Genomic DNA, 20,629 nt, shown 5'->3' on the forward strand with positions numbered 1-20,629 from the left:
GTTAATTAAAAAATTAATCTATCCAGATTTGGATATTTCTACTGATCTCTGCCGATCCATTCAATGTGCTCCCTATTTTTGTATTTCTACTATGTGTTTTTCTGCGTATGTTTTCTTTTCATAAGTGCTTTTACTAACCCAGTTGGGAATCAGGTAAGCACCAATACTCTACAGTGAGAGAATGTATCACTACTTTTAGTTTTTAAAGGTTGTTTAAGTAGCAGGAATATTTTTCTCAACTAAAGATGCAGTGGGAAAGTGAAAATATTTACAGTATAAAGTTTAATAGCTTGTCACGCTGAAGGAGTGACTTTTTTTGAATTTTTAAGCCTTCTCCCCTATAATGAAGTTGAAACCTTGAAATAAACCCCCCAAAGAGAATGAGACAGGAAAGTAAATGCTAACAGGTCATTACATTTTGAACTTTAATATTTTCTTTTGGTACTTATAAGTAAACTGCTATTTACATTATCCCCTATGTTTGCCAGCTCCCAATTTCCAATCAGAAGACTCACATCAGATCTGAAAGGCATGAAAGACTGACAGAAGTTGATCTGAATTTTCTTAAGGGTTTGTTGAAGATTGTTTTGAGATCAGGTGTTTCCTTGAGAGCATTTCATTCACAACCTTTTTTTTATTTTTAAGGGTAAGCAAATAAATAATATCATTAAAGCTAAAAGGCTACTTTTGGTGGATGTTTTGAATAAGTGTTTTTAATGATTCCAGGGGATCAGATATTCCAATTCTATAGTTTGAAAACAGACGAGTGATTGATACCAACATGTTATCTTAAACGTCACGTGCTCTCGAGTTCTGCGTGGAAATGGCACTCCCACCTGACAGAGGACGGGTTGAGAAGGGCTGTCTCCCCTCCACAGTTTCCGTGGGACTAATGGCCGATGCCTTCTGTTGCAGGCAGAGTACTTCTATGAATTCCTGTCCTTGCGCTCCTTGGATAAAGGCATCATGGCAGATCCCACAGTCAACGTCCCTCTGCTGGGAGCGGTCCCGCACAAGGCCTCAGGTGGGTGGTCTCTCCTTGGAAAAAGTTGGCTCTTACAATCGAGTGGCGATGTCCTTGCAGAAGCATTTTCACTTACATCTTAGTGGTGATGGGAATAATCCTTAGGATCCAGATGCCATCCATCAAAGAGATGATGGAATGTTTTCCGGAAGAAATGTTGATTTTGAGGCTGCCCGGTTTATACATCTATCCATCCTTTGGGCAAGAGAATGTGGTGGGAGGGAAGAAAGGACGGTTTCATAATTTCCTAAAAACTCAAGATAGCCCTGGCTACACCCAGTACATAAATGGTTTCAAAAAGTTGGAAAGACTCTATTAAGTAAGATACATCTGGCCAAGTTAAATGTTGATTCAATGCAGTGCACATACATGTGGAAAAGAAGCAAAGTGATCGGCGCAAACAGTACAGGCGAGACACAGGCAAGTTTCCCAAATGAGCCTTGAATCAATAGGAATCTGAGGAGAGAAGAAGGAACTCCAGAGGCACCTGAGTTGGGATTTGGGCTCCGAATGGTGTGGTCTGTGGTTAAAACCCACTGAGTTGCTCCTCTGGACAAAGATGAAGCTGTCTGCTCCTTTAGCGATTCCCAGGGCCGGAAACCGACTTTAAGGTCACTATGAACCACAAGAGACTTGATAACAGTGGGGTGTTTTTTGTTGTTGTTGGTTTTTTTGGGTTTTGGTTTTTTTTGGTACAGAGAGAAGAGACATGGAAAAATGGAAGTAAAGGATTCAGCCTTTCAGATCTACTCATCCTTCTTCGCTGAGAAAACTAACACACCTGGTATTTGTATAGAGCTTCTCAGCTTACAAAATACCTACATGCTATGAATCTGATGACTGAGAGAGAGTCCAGGCTAGATGTACATCTAAAAAAAACGATTGATGAGGTTTAACTAACTTGCCCAAAGTCCCATATTAGTAGCTACAGTAGAATGACGTCTAGAGTCTGGGTTAGGGCCTTTTAGAAAAATGCACAGAGATTACCTGTATTGAAATGTTCATATATTTACTAATAGTCTTTGAAAAAATGAATATATTTTTATGCCATTGGGATAATATTGTATATTTGGTTTTGAATCATGATTTCATTTTTGCTTTTCGGGTTTTTGCCTAGCAATTTGCCATGCCATTCTGGAGTCTTTTAAAGGAACTGTGAGCAATTTTATTGAGTATATCGTAATTTATTTTGGGTTCCTTAGATTGTTTTTAGAGTTTGTACTGTAGAAATAACACATGATTAGCATTCTCTTTTTAACTACTGGATCATCATGCTCATCAGGGCACAGCCATATTTGGCCTGTTCCATGGCGCCCCACATGGGTTTGGCACAGAGTAGACCCTTAGAAGCTATTCTTTGAAAACTCTGGGCTCATCTTAATATCCCCGCCCCCCTTACCAGCTGCCATCCCAAGGGGGTGCACCATTCCAGGAGGTACTGCAACACTAGGTCAATGTGTGGAGTGGACAGAGTAAGCTCCGATGTCATCCCCTCGCTATAAAAACCCATCTAGTATCTTGTCCTCTGATACAGGTATCAGATACTAAGCTGATAAGCACAGGTACTACTTAGCCCAAAGGTTGAGAAGCAATCATCATCTCCTTACTTTTGTTAAGATAGATTCTTGAAGGGGAATTATTGTGTCACGGGATAAACTATGAAAATTTGAAAGACTCAGAAAAATTGCCCAAATGCCACATACCTTTCTACTACGACTGTCCAATTTGGACGTTGGCTAGAAGGGTGGGCGAGTGCCTGCTCACTGTAATGCATGGCCAGGGCCTACTGGTCACATTCGCCACCTTGCTTGACTGAAAGAGTGGAAAGTCATTTCTGGTATCCTTTTCATTGGCTTTCTAAAAGTTACTTTTGAGGCAGGATATATGTTTTTGTATCTCTTTGCCAAAGTAAGGACCCCTGGTGCCATAGTTGTTTCTTGTCAGTCAGCAGTTTGAAATCACCAAGCACTCCTTGGGAGAAAGAAGAGGCTTTCTACTCTAGTAAAGAGTGACAGTCTTGGAAACACACAGGGGCAGTTCTACACTGCCCTATCGGGTTGCTATAAATCAGGACTGCCTCCACGCAGTGACTTTGGTTTTTGGTGTGGTATTAGCCAAGGTAAAATGCCTATGTCCTCTATTCATTTGTATACGGAGATAATATTCTTGGTGATCTTCCTATTGATTTCCAGAGCTCTTTGTGTTAAGTGTGTCTATCCTTTATTGCTATATTTAAAATTTTCATTATATATATATAGAGAGAGAATACTATTTTTCCCCTTCTGTGTATGTGGAGGTTTAAAAATTCTCCATGGAGGACAAGTGGAAGGTGGGGTAGAAAGGGGAACTGAACACAATGATCTACATATAACCCCCTCCCCAGGGGACGGGCAACAGAAAAGTGGGTGAAAGGAGACGTTTGACAGTGTAAAACATGACAGAATAATAATGTATAAATTATCAAGGGTTCTTAAAGGAAGGGAAAAATTAGGCATTGATACCAAAGGCTCAAGTAGAAAGCAAATGTTTTGAGAATGATGATGGCAACAAATGTATGGATTGTATGGGAAAAAATCTGTCCTTTTCTTATCTCTTTCCCATTAAAAAAAAAGTTTTACAGGGGTAAAGGGAGACAGTGGATGGTGTAAGATATGATAATAATAACTTATAATTCATCAAGGGTTCATGAGGGTGGATAGTAGGGGAGGGAGGGAAAAAATGAGGAGCTGATACCAAGGGTTCAAGTAGAAAGGAAATGTTTTGAAAATGATGATGGCAACATACGTACAAATGTGCTTGACACAATGGATGTCTGGATTATTATGAGAGTTGTAAGAGCCCCCAATAAAATGATTTTAAAAATAAAGTTTTATTGGCATATAGTTCACATGCCTTATGAGTCCATGGTTTAAATCTCTTATAAAGGGTTGTGCAATCACCACCACAATTGTACGGTGTTTCTTTATTCTTGTGCCCATTGTTATTTGCTCTCCATTCACCGTGCCCTCCCGTGCCACAAGCCTAAGGAACGATCACTCTAGTTACTATTGCTATGGATGGCCTATCCTGGAGTTCATATAAAGAAAATCATACAAAAACCCAATAATCCCAACCAAATAAAACACAGAAAACTCAATGCTAAAGCTTTCAGAATAGAAACTAGAACAAATGGAAAATGAGCAATCCTATTACTTTCATGTTTGGAAACATCTTCCTATTCCAGAGAGCAGTTGAAGTGATAACTCGTATGAATCTAGTATTTTATGAAAATTTATTTTTGCAATCTTATAATCTTACATTTTTCCAAGTCATCATTTTTTCCTCATGCGAAAGGTTGAATTCATTCGCCTTTCTCATTGACCCAAAAGATATCCTTTTTCTCACATTGTTTGTCTACACAAATAGTTTATTTCAGAGTTATGCTATTGTAACATTTTTATGTTTATAACATTTGAAATTAATTGGTAGCAAAATTTTGTCTCTTTAAAAGAAATAATTTTAGTCTTATTCTTCTGGAGAATGTTAGAATAACAGGATGATGCCTGAAAATCCCATTAGGAGCTACTGTATATACTGGAATATAAGCCAACCCGATTATCAGTCCAGGCAATTAATTTTACCACAAAAACGGCATTGAAAATGTGCTGAAAAACCTGGCTTATACACGAGTATATACAGGAATTTAAATCTCTTAAAGCATTAGGAAACCTGACACCTTTATAAAGGCCATTCCTGGGTGTGGTTGGGTTTCTACCAATTCCAAGGGATCCGGCATGCCGGTGTCCATCACTGCAAGAACTGGGTACCACAGGCTTTCTTGGCTTCCTGCATAAATAGCAATATGGATGCAGAGAGGAGGAGAGTGAACTTAGGTGCCTCTTGGGTCATCCCAGTGATGTAGGAAAGGCTAGCAGCCATTGCAGAGGATCCGTTTCTGATCTAGCTGAGGCATGAGGCCGTGGGTTCTGCAGACTCAGTGGCTTGAGGACGGTATTGCCATCCTGATGCGACTCCTAGGACTTAGTACATCTTGGAGATGAGGAGAAAGACATTATAGCCACCAAGTCCTTATAAAAAGGCCATTTCTCAGTCTCCTGCCACTTCATATGGAATTCCTTTAGGGCTGAAAAGTATCCTAATACTTTTGGGTCTAATCATCCTACTTTGTAAGAAAATAATAGTACCTGACATTTGCCCAGAACTTCTCATCGAAGATCTATGCATTATGATAATTTTTTACAAGTAGTTAGGAATAAACAATAACCCATCTCTTCTACTGCCATTCGACATTTTAAACATCTTTCTTTGTCGGTTTTTGTCCGTTATTAAAAGAACACATTAATTTCAGCCCACTTAAAATACATCGACTAAGTTAATTCCACAGACCTGCTTGACCGCTAGTGGATCTTGGATCTTTGGATTTCTAAGGTGATGGTTGTATCAGGAGCCGTTCACTTTTTGTGTCTAGTGTAGAAAACTTACTGACATTCTACTTTTTAGGGTATGACAAGGAGCCTAGGTGGCTGAGTGGTTAGAGTACATGGCTGCCAACTAAAGGATGTGATTCAAATCCACCAGGGAGGAGAAAATGGCAATCTGCTTGGGTAAAGATTCAGAGCCTTGGAAAGCCCATTAGGCAGTTCTCGTCTGTCCTGTAGGGTCGGTGTGAGTCAGATTCCCCTCACTGGCAGTGGGTTAGCAGTGGAGGGGAGTAAGACAGTGAGATGTTGAATGTGTGATGTGGAAATATTTTAATAGACCATATTTAGATAAAACACCATTTTCTAATATCTTATAGATTTTTTTTCAAATAAGGAAATAGAGGGAACCGTGGGAAACAAGTACATGATGATTACAAAGAAGCTTTTTCTGGGACAAGGTGAAGTATGTGCATAGACAGACACACAGACACCTATATACACACACTCTTTCTCACACACACGCTTCACATGTCCAATTCCAGCTCTTTGGAGGCAGGTGTCGAATTTAGTGGTGGTTGCAGAAATGCAGGTGCCAGAAGTTTATGGGCACTTAGTCCATGGCCGGGCAGTTCTTCATTAGCCTCGTTAACCCAGTGCCCACAGTGGGAACACGCGGAAAAGTACCTTGAATTATTAAAAAGTAACCGAATCAGTGTGTGTCTGCTCCCAAGAAGCCAGGTAACATTCATTATTGTGTGGGGCTGCTTTCTGCCCTCAAGCTGGGAAGCTGCTCTTTCATCCCGTCCACACGATGCCTACACAGCGCGTGGACAACATGGCACAGAAAAAGAAAAAGCACCAAGGCAAGCGATTGATCTTTAACACTGATGAAGCGCCTGCCTTCTGGCATCTGAAGAGAACAAAAAACAGGAAATATAAACAGCAGGGGGTTTCAGGAAAATTACTGAGTTGTATGACAATACCTACCCCCCACCCTCCCCCCCCCAAAGAAAAAAAACCCCACTGTTTTCTGAGAAGCTGAGACTTTTGTCTCTTTGAACACTGTCTCTGTCATTCCATGAACCTAACAACACAGTGGGGTTTCTCAGCTAACACTTCCCGGAACTCCATGTCTAGAAATCCTGAAATAGGTGCTAATATTAGATGCCTCGCCTTCTTGCTGGCCCGTTCTGAGCAGAGTAAGAAGCCGGGACCCAGTGGGGTGCAGTGTGTTTGCTGCGGCAATGGATAGCTGTCGGCTGGGCTGGGAACATCATTGATGGATATGTGCACTGGATAATGTATCAACATGTAACGGGTTAAAGTGTGCAGTTTTGAGGATGAGCTCTCACCCCGAGCCCCACCCTCTCCAGCTGCTGGACCAGAGGCTGAGGCTGTGTGGCCCAGTGCCTTCTGGGGGGAGCAGGGAGGTCTTCAGTCAGAGTAAACCCATTATTTACGTCTGCTATAGAGCAGGCAATCCTTTGCCCATTTGTACTTGAAAGCTATGTGAGCTACGTTCACTGTGCTGTCGGTGTTTCTGAGTTGTTTTACTATATGTAAACATATATGTAGACTATACGACCTAGACAACGTTGGCATTCGCAGCATCTGCCCTCGTGTCATCTGACTTTAGTGGATGAGGCTCTCGTGGGCTCTTGTTGCAAGAACACAGTGCTGGTGTCTGCATTCCTCTTACTCCTTGCCAGCCCGGAGCCTGCGTTTTTGCTGCCTTTGATGGCACCTTCTTTTTGCAGGTGTGTTTCTGAAGGCACGTTGCTAATATTTTGTATGTTCCTTATGTCTCAGGCAGTCGCTGGTGAATCTCTGACTCCATGTACAGATGTGCGTGTCTAAGAAGGTGCTGTGTGTATGGGAATATGGGTGTGTCAGCCATAATGTACATCTCTGAGGGTCTAATGCTTGGCTGCCCACAAAAATGTTGGCAATTTGAGTCTACCCAGGGGCACCTCAGAAGAAATACCTGGCAGCCGACTTATGAAAAACCAGTCATTGAAAATTCTAGGCAGCGCCGCTGTACTCTTGAGACATACAGGGTGCTTAGGAGTCAGAGTGACTTGCCAGCAACAGGAAAAAAACAGGGTGAGAGGCAATATGCCAGGGGCCGAGAATACACAAATATATAATATATGGTCCATACCTTAGAAAATCTCATCCTTAGCAAAGGATGCAGAATTATAAACGACAGACTCACCTACAGGGGCGTTTGCAAACGATCAGTGAAATTAGGCCAGGGGCATTAGGAAAGTGTACCAAGAGAATGTGTGGTGTGGTGTTTTACTTGATATGGCTGGGACACCGGAGAAGCAGTGGAGGGGTGACCGATGTGTGGTAGCAGCACCAACCGCAGAGCATGAAACTGAGCGGTGGGACTCCTGGCTGACCCAGGGGACCAAGTTGAATGCCGTTGGGTAGGAGGCTCCTTGTAATGGAGAACGCTGCAGCAGAGAATATCTGAGAGAGGTTTGCTGGTGCTGTATGAACAACGCCAAGGCATTCGACTGTGTGGATCAGAGCAAACTGTGGACAGCCTTGAGAAGAATGGGAATTCCTGAACACCTCATTGTGCTCATGCAGGACTTGTACATGGACCAAGAGGCACGTGTGTGACCAGAACAAGGCAATGCTGCCTGGTTGAAACTCAGGAAAGGTGTGCATCAGGGTTGTATCTTCTCACCGTACTTGTTCAATCTATGTGCTGAGCACATCACAGAGAAGCTGGATTTTATGAAGAAGAGTCAGGCATCAGGACTGGAGAAAGGCTTCTTAAGCAAGGATGTTCCTTTGAGGACTAAGGTAAGCTTGACCTAAGCCATGATATTCTCCATTGCCTCACATTCACGTGAAAGTTGGACACTGAATAAGGAAGGCTGTAGAAGAATCGATGCCTTTGAATCGTGGTGCTGGAGAAGAATACTGAAAGTACCATGGGCTGCCAAAAGGACAAGCCAATCTGTATTGAAAGTAGTGAGGCCAGAGTGCTCCTTAAAGGCAAGGATGGTCAGACTTCATCTTACATACGTTGGACACATTGTCAGGAGAGACCAGTCCCTGGGGAAGGACACCATGTCTGGTAAAGTGGAGGGCAGTGAAAAAGAAGAAAGCCTTCGACAAGATGGATTGACACAGTACCTTCATGGGCTCAAACATGAGAACAATTGTGAGGATGGCACAGGACTGGGCAGCATTTTGTTCTGTTGTGCACCGGGTCACGATGACTCAGAACCAAGTTGACAGCACCTAACCACAACAAGAACAACTTTCCGAATCCACTGAGCTGGAGCTGAGTGCCTTTGGGCTAAGGCTTATACCAGTGTGTAGTACCCTTTGGGCATTTACCACCAGCTCTAAAAGAGGTTTGTAACCTGCCCAAGCAGGGCAGAGGTCAAGGGGCCTTGTCACTGAGAAGAAGAGGACCAAAGAGAGGTGTGCTTGTGGGCTTAACCACAAAAGAGGCGTAACTGAGTAAAGAACTGTATCTGAGAGTTTCTGTTCCAGGCATGTGACCTGTTAGCTTCCCTAGTGAAGTCCATAATCATTGGATGTTCTGTGAGCTCTGTGCAGTCACTGAGATGGATACGAGAAGCCAGCTGCTAAGCACAGTACGGTGAGAGGGTTAGCTGGTGTCAGAATCGGCAAAGGAGGGTGGAGGGTGGAGGCATGTCTGACCGCGGTCTCTTAGGAATTGGCCTTGAGCGGATGAGTTTGAGTCTCCTTCCCTTTTGTGAAGTCAGAGGTGGTCAGATGCCACCATCTCAGCTGCCCCTTCATTGTGACTTTGCAAGGTAAGTGGGTGGGCGGGCACTGGATCAAAGGAGGAGAGAGAAGGTTCTGAGCGGCAGGATGGGGCATGCAGAGTCAGGACACGGGCTATGCGTCACATGTTGTAGAGCCGAGGGGAGCCTAGTCGAGACAGCACTGGAGATACGACTGAGGGCAGGGTCTTAATAATGTAACCGTGATGCCACCATGGAGCTGGAGGAGAGCTTGGCACGTACATTAGTCTGGATATCATCAGGAACTGCCTCACTTGGGCTATGCAGTGTGACTTCTGACCGTATCGTAGAATGCAGTAGAAATACTCAGCATGACAGCAGTTCTCATTTGTCACCTTCAGCCTCCCCACAAAGCCTGGTCCAAGTACAATTCCGATCTTGCCTATAGAACCAGAAGGATCTGTTTCTCAAATACATGGGCCCAGGCTCTTGGATCACAGTTAACTAGCCCATTCAATAGAGTCTGCTGTATGACATATATGTTAGGGGAAAAGGTAGGGGTATGTCGGTGTTGAGGACCTAAAATAATCTCTGAACTTATGCTTCTATAATATGGCAAGGAGCACAAATCACCTACACACACAGTGATTCCCCATTCATCTGTAAGTTCGTTATACTGTAGTGACTTGCTTCTTGCTGTGATGCTGGAAGCTACGCTTTCGGTATTTCAACCCTGGTATTTCCAGGGTTGCCCGGGATGGACAGGTTTTTGGGGGAGCTTCCAGACTACAGAGTAGGAAGAAGGAATAGGTGGTCCACTTTGGAGGAAGGTACCACTGAAAGAGCCATACTTAGACCATAAGGAAGTTGGGATGATGGCATGTGGTCAGGAAGGTTCTGAAAGGGCTGTCTTTAAGGTCTTCCACCTTTTATGGCTCAACAAGCATTGTGCTTGCCCATCATGCAAAAAGGATTCTTAAGAAGGATAAATGGAATTTTATAATTGTTCCCAGCGTAAATGCATGGGAAACACTAACAATGAAAAAATTAGTCAACTCCCTTTCTTCCTTCTGAAGTGAAAATCTGTCAAAGGATTCTAATTGGTTATATAAATTAGCATATTCATCTGTGTCCCCACTCAAAACACACACACACATCCGTGGAGTCTATTCCAATTCAGATAAAGGATTTTCTTAAAGTTTTCAATGGTGATTCTCTCACTTTAGAAATTCTAACACAAGTGGTTATCTTTCTCTTATTTGCACACTCTTTTTTTGGCATAAAAATACCCTTATTTTCTTTTCATCATTTAGTAAATAATTTGTACTGCTCAGATCTCAAGAGTCAGGGAATTGAAAATCCTTGTTGATTTGGGGATGGGACCATAGGCAACCCTGGCAGTGCCAATGCCCAGAGAGGGGTTTTCAATCGCCAACCACATTAAGAAGGTTATATAACTGGCTTGTGTGCCATGCCTCAGCGAACAGTCTAGACTGGTTTCCTGCTCAATGATTTTTTTATAAGGGAAAAGGGTATGAAAACCCTAAAAGGAAAGGGTTTGTCTTGGCTTGATATGATTTGTCCAAACTTGGCATGAACCTTAACCAGTCACAGAAAAAAAAAATAAGGCAAAATTCCACATGGGTACCTATTAGCAACATCTGACTTACTTGTGAGGAAGAACTAGAGTACGGATGCATCAGCTAGATCAGTATTTCCCAGTGAGTGGGTTAGAATCATCTAGTAGATTATGATAATTTATAAAATCAGTCTCTCAGCCAGTATCACATCTCAGTTGTCCCATTACCCTCCATCACCCGTGAGCCTCCTTACTCTGTACAGTAACCCTACTGGTGGCTTCCTGGCTGTGTTGCCAACATCTCAATATACCAGTCAATCATTAGGCCTTCGAGAAAGAAGTGGCACTTTAGGACCCTAATAAAAACAAAAAATCCTCTTGTCAAGTCAATTCACGAAACATGGCACTTCCAAGTGCTCTGGAAGAGAACTGCTGCAGAAAGGGTTCTTGGCTGTAATCTTCACAGAAGCAGGCTGGCAGGCCTTTCTTCCACGGCACCATTGGAGGAGTTGAAAAAACCAGCTTTTTGCCACTTGTGTCATGTTTATGAAACAAAATGATCAGCTATATACCCATCCATGAGGCTGTCATCTGGTCAAACACTCCTGTCAATCTACAACATGAGCACTTCATCCTGTGAACAAAACTCACTCCAGTTCCTTGCCACGGAGCCGCATAGGTGCCTTAGAGGACAAGGCCCACCACCCGGTGGGTTTCTGAGACGGCAGTTCTACACTGCCTCTTTGCACTTAGTTTTCAGAGGAAAGCTGTAACTCAAGTCTTATTTTATTTCCATTTACATGTTGTGGCTGTTGCGGGCCACTGAGCCCATTCCAATCCTTTGTGATCCTACAGGACAGAGTGGAACTGCCCCACGGGGTTTCTTAGGCTCTACTCTTGTGTGTGTGTGTTAAAAAACATAATTTATATACACATCTCCATACATGTAAATAATAAGACATCACTAGTTAATTTTTATGTGGTTGGCATTTTGCATTCTGCATTGATGGATGAACAGTTTTATTCTTTTTCTCCCATAATTTCTCTAATGAACTTGTCTGACTTTTATAAACACAAAATATAATTTTAAAAAATATCCCATAAATTAAGTCCAAAATATGTACAATTATTCATTTTCATCAGCATTGTCAACAGAGAGGAGGCTACTGTTTCTGATTTGCTTTTGTGAGTTCTCTTAAACCGAGTCCTGCTTATTTATTTCATCTCCATCCATCGTCATCTTTTTGGCACTTGCTGTCAAACCTGAGTAATTCACATCAGAGGAAAGCTTGACTGGTCTCCGTATATAATTCGGCGGTGCGGGTTCTTCATCGCTTTGGCTGCCTTAATCTCTGCTTTCATTTTCGTGACGTCTTCAGCTGACAGATCTCCTTTTTGCAAATCCACTACTTGGGGCTGGTCGATTTCTTTGTAGCTGTGGTCGCCATGTTCTTCTGGGAGCTGAGGCTGGATCCTCTTGGTGTCCATAATGGGCCCTTCCCTGTAGCCCTCCCGCTCCTTGAAGTGGGCCAGGACCATCGGTTCGGCTGGTCACACGCAAGACACCTGATTTCCGTTTGCTCATGGTGGCTCTGGAGGAAAACAAGCTCCCACTGTGACCTTGAGAAGGTCACCAGCTCTTTTCCTGTGGAAGCCACGAGTTAGCTGGAATGTTAAATTAGCAGCCAAGCACCTACCTGCTGTTCCACCAAAGCCCCAGACACACTGCCAGGCAGTTGACTCCAACCAAGAGAAACTCTTTGTAGCACAGGTTCCCAAGCTCATTTGGCCGACCAGCCCCCTCTTCGGAAAACCAAAATTGACTCAGCAACTCCAGCCAATTAAAAATGTTTGTACTCTAGCCAGGGTAAAGTGTAGGTGTCTGCATTGGCACCCCCCTGGATCCTTACGGCTCCACTCGTGGGGGCAGTAGCACACTGCTCCATAGAGTTTCTGAGACTATAAATTGTTACCAAAACAGACAACTTCATCTTTCTTCCCTTGGGAGGCTGGTGGTTGGCAGCCCAGTGCCTGGTCCACAACACCCCGGAGACTCCTTGATTCCCGATGAGTGGGTTACAAACGAGTGGGGGTCATTCGCTCTTTTTCCACCTGGGACGATGTGTGAGGTTTAGTGGAGGATGCCTAGGCAATGAAAATGCGGCCCTATTTCAATGGCGATAAAAAGCAGATCAGATCGTGAAACAGAAACCTATTTTCTTTGTTCTTTAGCTTTCTTCCTCAAATTTCTATAAAATTGCAATCAGATCGATCCATTAACTCTGAATATGTTCTCTGGTTTTCAATTAGTTGTTCAAGTGGGTTTCCCGTGTCTTGGAAAACAAGACGGAGTGGCAGCGTTTGAAGTGATTGTGATTATAATGAACTCTGAAGGCGACACCATCCTCCAGACACCCCAGAACGCCATCTTCTTTAAGACATGTCAACAAGGTAATCACTGATATGAGCCCAGAGAAAGCTCCCGGGTGTTCAGGGGCAATTGGGCAAAGGTGAACTTTGGTACTATCAGGCCACATGTTGGTTCTATGTTTTAGGTAATGCAGGCAACTGTGCTCGCCTACTTACCTTGTTCTTAACTTTTATTTTTAAGTTATCTGTGATCTATGAAATCAAGGCAATGAAAAGGAATGGCCTCCTCCTGCCCTTCTTACGTAGAGCTCCATAGCTTAACTTTCTTCTAGAACAGTGACCGGCACATCGTAGGAAACTAATCATCTTTATTTAACAATATCCAGTGTTTCCATCAACTTTCACGAAAGGAAATGCTGTGTTCCCCAGTCATATCCACGAGTTTTGCTGACTTTAATTATAGTTAACAGTAATTGAGCATTACTTTGAATTAGCCAGACATCACCAGTCTTTACAGGCATTCTCTCATTTCCCCTCACCAATCTAATGAATTCCACAGTATTCACAATGTCACTTTACAGATGAGGTAAAAGATCCTGTCAACGTCCATACAGCTAGTAAGTGGGGGAGCTGCGATTTGAACCATGTCACTCAGACTCCAAAATGTAGGCTCTAGGCTATTAAATCTAAGGATCCCAGGTGGCAGAGTGTGTGCATGGCATAGTAACGCAGTGGCATAGCGTTGGGCTGCCAACTGCAAAGCCAGCAGCTTGAAACCACTAGCTGCACCTCAAGACAGGGCTTTCTACTATGGTAAAGTGTTAGGAGTCTTGGAAACCCACAGGGGCAGTTCTACCCTAGCCTGCAAGGTTACTGTGAATTGGCATCAACTCGATGGCAGTGAATTTGATTTTAGAGGCTATTAAATTATACTGTTTCTCATCATCCAATAAAAAATAATCATACAGGTTTAGAGATCCTTTAATAGGTTCTGACTCATTCCAAAAATTCACTGCCATTGAGTTGATGCCAACTCATGGCAACCCTATAAATAGGACAGTGCAGAACTGACCCTGTGAGTTTCCAAGACTGTAACTCTTTATGAGAGCAGAAAGCCAGGTCTTTCTCCCCTGGAGCTGCTGTTGGTTTTGAACTGTGCACCTTGCAGTTAGGCCAATGGGTCACCACTATGCCACCAGGAGTCTTCATCTGACTCATTAAAAATAGTACACATAGAACTATTCTGTAAAGGATTTAGATTTTGAACTCTAGCCGATAAAGTAAATAAATATAACCAAACTATCCTTTATGTCTCCCTTTCTCCTTCTCCTCTTCGAAATAGACAGACATGAACTAAGATTAGAAACCTCCAAGCTCCCAGAGACTTACAAATGCTTGAGGTTGTGTCACATGGCCCATGAAGGCAGGGGAAAGTGTGATGGGAACTAAAAGGAGTCCCATGACCAGAGTCCCTAGCTGCCCACATGATCACTCTGCTTGGCAAATGTAAAAGGCAGAAGCAAGCAAATGGAAACACCAAGTGAAGGGACTTCCAGGCTGTATCGCCCAGCAGCCCATGATCACGGAGTCCGAGTAGAACAGTGCTCCAAAGGGTTTCAGTGGTTGAGGGTTTTTTTTTGGGGGGGGGGTGGGAGTGGGGAAAGGGCTAGTAAATGGACAGACCTTTCTTTTGTGGTACCTCTGGGTAGACCTGACCCTCCAACCCTTTGGTTAGCTGCCACAAGTGTGTGAACTATGTGTACCACCCAGGGACTTTCAGGGTGAGGTTTAACTAACTTCAAAGGTAACAAAGGCAATCAGGAAACAGTTGGGAGATCAGTAATATTCCCCAGGACAGAGAGAGATGCACATTTGCAGACTCCAAGATCCTTCCCAGTAGCCACAAAATTGCAGATGATAAATCTGAGGGAAGATCCTATCTGAGCTTATGGAAAGTTAACTATGTCCTTCCGGACCTAGCCTTAAACATGTAGTTAGCGGGGAATTTTCACATGGACCTTAGTCTGGATATTGCTGGGAACCACCCACCTCACTTTTGCAGGTGCTTTTGGGCTCCTACAGTGTGACTTTTCTCTGTGTAGTAGGATGCAGTACATGTGCTCAGGTATGACGGTAGTTCTCAGCCTTCCCCCAAAGCCTGATCCAAGTACAATTCTGATCTCTGTGCTATAGAACTAGAAGGATCTGTTTCTCAGATATATAGGCATAAAGTAGAGTCATAGACAAGGCCCTTAGATCACACATAAGGCCCATTCTATAGACGTTTCTCTATCTTTTAGAGGCAGGACGTCTGTATCGAGCTCAGAGCTTATAGTTCAATACTATGAGAAGTACAAATCCCACCAAGAACATGGAGGTGAGAAGCACTCAAACAGGGTGTCGAAGTCTAGTTTACATAGATGAAGATTGGCTTCTGTTTGCCCCCAATCCAGACTTACATCTGCAAAGGGGCAACCTTTGCAGGAAATAGGGGAGACACAAAACCAGAATCCTTTTCACAGTTTGCAAAGCGCAAGGAGATGAAAAGTGGAATTTCTAAACCATAGAGAAGGGATTGTCCCTGGTCTTGGTTACACCACATAGTGTGAATAGGACTAGCTTTTCTAGAAGTTTTTAGAAATAACTTATCCTACAAAGAAAATATGCCGGTGAAACTTTGGTAACTCTATACAGCATCAGAAAACAACAAATCTAAAAAAAAAAACCATTCAGTAAACATGTTATGGAGTTAATATACACCTGGAGCTGTGTAAGTGAGTTTCTAATCCACATTGGCTGCAATTCACCTACGATGAATATATATATATATATATATATTCAATTAATATTTTCCTCCTCTATGAGAGCTTCTCATGAGCTCTTTAATGAGGAGAGAGGTTGTATCTTTTTTATTGATCACCTAGACCTCGTTACACTTTTGTCGTAAATGAACGAACAGCAAAGGCCAGAGGACTGTAGCTGCGTGTGAGCACCAGAAGCGCAGACGGCGAGGGCCCGTGGCTCCACTCTCGGTCGCCCACTAGAGCGGTCCACTGTAGTTCTCAAGAGCGTCTTCCAAACTGCATCAGCATCCTCAGATTTTCCTGCTTAGTTCTTTCTCTTGCTATGGCTGACATCTCTATATGTCATATGGTTTATAGTCATGTGTGTTGATATATAATCGCAACTGCACCGATGGCAGGAGGAAGTGGTGAGCACAGGGTTTGGCAAGAGGAGTCTTACCAAAGTCTCTCGCAACCTGGCCTCCACCTGCGACCCTGCGAATTCTAATAACCCTTCTCTCGGTCTCTCTCCTTGCTCTATCCTACTTCGCCCCCCAACACCATTTTGGGTTTTTTTCAGGGGTATCTTACCTGAAAATATTATCGTTAGATTTCTCCCCTGGTTAGATTTCTTGCACTGGTTCCTTGGGTCAAGATTACCAATCATTACCAGCAACCATCACCTGCCAAAAGGGAAAAGTCTACATCAACTGCCTAGTGCTTGATGCTGCTGACTGCCAGCAAAGTCAGATGACATCATCACATCAGTGATCCTGCTGGGCAATGGCATCAGCATCTCGCCACCAGACCTCAGGTTCCATTTCAACATGAAGACCTGGCTCCTTTCCCATATCCCTACAAGCCTCCCTATCATAGAAGTGAAGCTCTGGAGCCTTCCAGTGCTCAAGAGATAGGCCAAAAATGATCGTGCCCTCCTCTTAAAATGAATACTGATGACAGCATCTTTCATTCCATCACAATGTGAATTTAAGGAGGGCCAGTAAATGATAGTTTGGGCTACAAGCAGAATAAAACCTTCTTAAAGGAGCCCCTTATCCTTGGAAGATGGACAGAAGGAGGCCCACGTCTTACTTTTAACACTCGATGGAGCACAAGTGTCAAGGACTCTGTCTGCCTTGGATCCACAATCAGTGCTCATGGAAGCAGCCGTCCAGAGATCGAATGACGCACTGCCTTGGGTAAGGCAGCTCCACAGGACATCTTTAAAGTGCCGAAAAGCAACGATGTTACTTTGTGGATGGACTGTGGTCTTTTCAATCACCTCATATCCATGTGAAGTTGGACATTAACTAAGGAAGACTGAAGAAGAATCCATGTATTTGAGTTACGGTGCTGGCGAAGACTATCGAAAGCGCCACAGACTGCCAAGAGGAGCCCAGTGGTGTAGCGGTTACGCATTGGGCTGCAGTCCACATGCTCAGCAGTTCAAAACCACCAATAGCTCGGTGGCAGAAAGGCTGGGTTTTCTACTCCTGTAAAGAGGTCCAGTCTTGGAAAACCCACTGGGGATGCTATGAGTCAGCAATGACTCGATGGCAGTTGAGTTTTGTGTTTTATGGGTTGCCAAAAGAATAAGCCAATCTGTCTTTGAAGAAGGACAGCCAGAATGTTCCTAGCAAGGGTAGCGAGACTTGGTCTCATGCTCTTTGGACAGGTTATCAGGAGAGGCGGGCCGCAGGAAAGGGACATCACGCTCAGCAAAGTAGAGGAGCAGTGTAACAGAGCAAGACCCAACACGATGGATTGCCACAGTGGCGGCACCAATGGGCTGGAGCACAATAACTGAGAGGACGGCACAGGCCTGGGCAGCATTGCCTTGCGTTGCACTCAGGGCCCCTGACAAGTGGCTCACAAAACCAAACAAGTCCATTCCAACTTGTGCTGACTCTGTAGGGCGGGGCAGAACTGCCTCGTGGTGTTTGCAAGGCTACGGATCTTTATGGAAGCCCACTGCCCCCGCTTGGACAACAAAACGAAACACCGCTTGCTTTACGCCACCCTCCCACTCATTCCTATGCTGGAGCCCGCTGGTGCCCATTGCAGCCACTGAGTTAATCCAGAGCGCTGAGGACTCTGCTCTTTAGCAAGCCTGTGGTTCTTCTGCAGGGACTGCTTCTTGCCCATAACATGTCTAAAGTGTCATCTCCGAAGTGACACAGATGCTTGCTATCCTTGTTTCAAGGAGCATGATGACTGTACTTCTCCAAGACCGGTGGTCTCTTCTCCTGCCACCCACGGCAGGTCCAGTCATTCCATCGACTCGCCTTCAGTTGTCCTTCCTCACTGCCCACATCTTGCAGGCATGTGAGGGGAGTGAAAATGCCCGCCACGTGCCCCTCACTCCTCACAGGGAAAAGCCCTCTAGAGACAGAGAGAGGTCAGTGGATTTGTGTTAAATAAATCATGGCACCGGAGGAAGAAGGACTTCTTCCCCTTGGCTGTAACTGACCTAATGTGATCCTAAGACTTGTTTCTCCTTGCCGAAGCTGAGTGTCCCGGAGGATGTTGGAATGGCGGTTTGTGTAACGAAAGACGCGTCTGCGCATGTCCCGATGGATTCTACGGGCCTCACTGCGAGAAAGGTAAAGTATGCACACCTGGCCTCCCTGGGTCATTCCTAATCAGCGTGGGATTGGCACAGGTGCTTCGTCAACAGAGCCCACACATGCAATTAACACATCCCCTGAAATTACATTTCTGGTCACATTAACATGATATAGTGAAAATTTTGAAATGCTTGGAAATGGGTTTCTGTTCAGTTCAATCTGCAGAGACCAGGTAGAGCACCGTGCTGCAGAATCGGCCCTCTTTAGGGTCTCTGCCCTCAGCGCGAAGTTCACTAGTACACACACTGCATTTTGGCATAACCTTATTAAAGTCTGGAGGATTTATGCCTCCCTTAAACTGGAGCTAAAAATCTTTAACCTTGAAAACTAACTTTTAGAAGGCCAGAATTTGCAGTGGTTTGAAATGTTCTTTTCTAATAGAAAGCAGTTTGATTCACAATTGTTAAATTTAAAGAGTTATGAAGTTATGCAGCAAAGAGGTGAAAATAATTTGTATAATAAGTACATCCATTTCAGGGAAAAGACTTTTCAGTGAATTCTATGAAAAAGGAAAAAGAGAGAAACAAGAAGGTGAGTGTTACTCACCAGATTCTTACACACAGAAGCTCATTTGACCAGACAATGGCAAATATTTTTCTTCAAAAATAAATAAGAATCTTTTCTTATTTGCCTTTATTTTGGAATTGGAAGTCCAAGGATGTAAATAAAGGGCAGAGAGAACATATGTGCCATTTTAAGGAGCCAATATCTTGGTTAAAAATAATGACTATGGACAAAAGTTAATCAGGCATACAAATGGAATAATTAAAAAATTCTCTTGTATGCAGTTGGCTGAGATGCAGTTAAAATATAGTCTGATTTAATATAGGAAACATGGATTCAAAATGAGAGACTATTTGAGAGTCAACAAGAAGGCTTGAAAATGTAGACCTGTTGTATTGTTGACTTTCTAAACTGGTCCTAATTCAAATGCAGTTTAGCCTTAATCAGGGTTTTCTCTCCGTTAAGCTCTTTGCACGCCACGATGCATGAATGGAGGGCTTTGTGTGACCCCTGGCTTCTGCATCTGCCCGCCTGGATTCTATGGAGTCAATTGTGATAAAGGTAACCAATCCCTCATTCTCCTTTCCATTCCAGCTTTCTTTCCTCCCTTTCCCTCTCTTATTTTTACTCCCTCCCTTCCTTTTTTCTTCCTTTGTTTAAACATTTTTTATTAAAATAAGTTGAATATATCATCACTCTTCATAATAGCTCTGAAAATTAGGCATATCACTTAGAGTAAAACTGACTGCTACAATAACTAAGGCCTCCCCCACAGGTCAATTTCCCTTGAGCCCTGGCGGCATAGTGGTTATGCATTGGGCTACTAACTGCAAGGTCAGTAGTTCAAAAACAGCCTCCACCCCTCATGAGAAAGATGGGCTTTTTACTCCCACACAGAGTTACAGTCTCAAAATTTTCCATTATGCTTTTGTACAATTAATAGACTTTAGTGTAAAGTAAGTATTAGTACTATAAGGATTGGAAAATCAAAATACATTTGTGATCGTTGCTTAATTGTGGTGGTGTCAACACACAGACACAACATGAGCACATACTGGGAGTAAATGGCATTAGAAAAGTGGTGCCAATAGACTCGCTTGATGCGGAGTTGTCACAAACATTCAGTTTGTGAAACAAACAAACAAACAAACACAAAAACCCAGACAAAACAGTATCTTCAAGAATCAATAAAGTGAAGCACAACATTAAAAAAAAAAGTCTCAGAAACTCACAGGGGTGGTTCTACCCCATAAGGTCACTGTGAGTCAACCTGGATTAGATGACAGCATATTGGTTTGGGCCATGCTTTGCCTATCTCTAAACCTGGAATTAAGCTAGTTGAGTTCAATTAGTTAATTGAGATAAAACGTGAAAGCATCTCTATACTTCATAAACAAAAAAATTCTTTAAAAAACCATAGTGTTGGGTGAGAAAGGGGGAACCGATCACAGTAATCTACCTATAACTCCCTCCCTGGGGGATGGACAACAGAAAAGTGGGTGAAGGGAGACATTGGTCAGTGTGAGACATGAAAAAAATTTTATCAAGGGTTCGTGAGGGAGGGTGGAGGAGGGAGGGGAAATG

At 43.4% G+C, this 20,629-nt stretch overlaps 1 protein-coding gene and 2 pseudogenes across 1 annotated transcript in view; 1 reads left to right on the forward strand and 2 right to left on the reverse strand.

Moving 5' to 3' along the window:
- The window catches only part of WIF1 (Wnt inhibitory factor 1), an 83,263-nt gene that overhangs the window by 48,788 nt on the left and 13,846 nt on the right, over positions 1 to 20,629 (forward strand). The window contains exons 2-5 of the mRNA XM_075552792.1: positions 916 to 1,024; positions 13,072 to 13,212; positions 18,422 to 18,517; positions 19,511 to 19,606. Coding sequence (XP_075408907.1) covers positions 916 to 1,024; positions 13,072 to 13,212; positions 18,422 to 18,517; positions 19,511 to 19,606 — 442 coding nt within the window. The remainder of the gene's footprint in view (positions 1 to 915; positions 1,025 to 13,071; positions 13,213 to 18,421; positions 18,518 to 19,510; positions 19,607 to 20,629) is intronic.
- LOC142451976 (U2 spliceosomal RNA) lies at positions 2,438 to 2,617 on the reverse strand (annotated as a pseudogene).
- LOC142450554 (uncharacterized protein KIAA1143 homolog pseudogene) lies at positions 11,888 to 12,707 on the reverse strand (annotated as a pseudogene).

The sequence above is a fragment of the Tenrec ecaudatus genome, chromosome 6 (genome assembly GCF_050624435.1).
Source record: "Tenrec ecaudatus isolate mTenEca1 chromosome 6, mTenEca1.hap1, whole genome shotgun sequence".
NCBI lineage: Eukaryota > Metazoa > Chordata > Mammalia > Afrosoricida > Tenrecidae > Tenrec > Tenrec ecaudatus.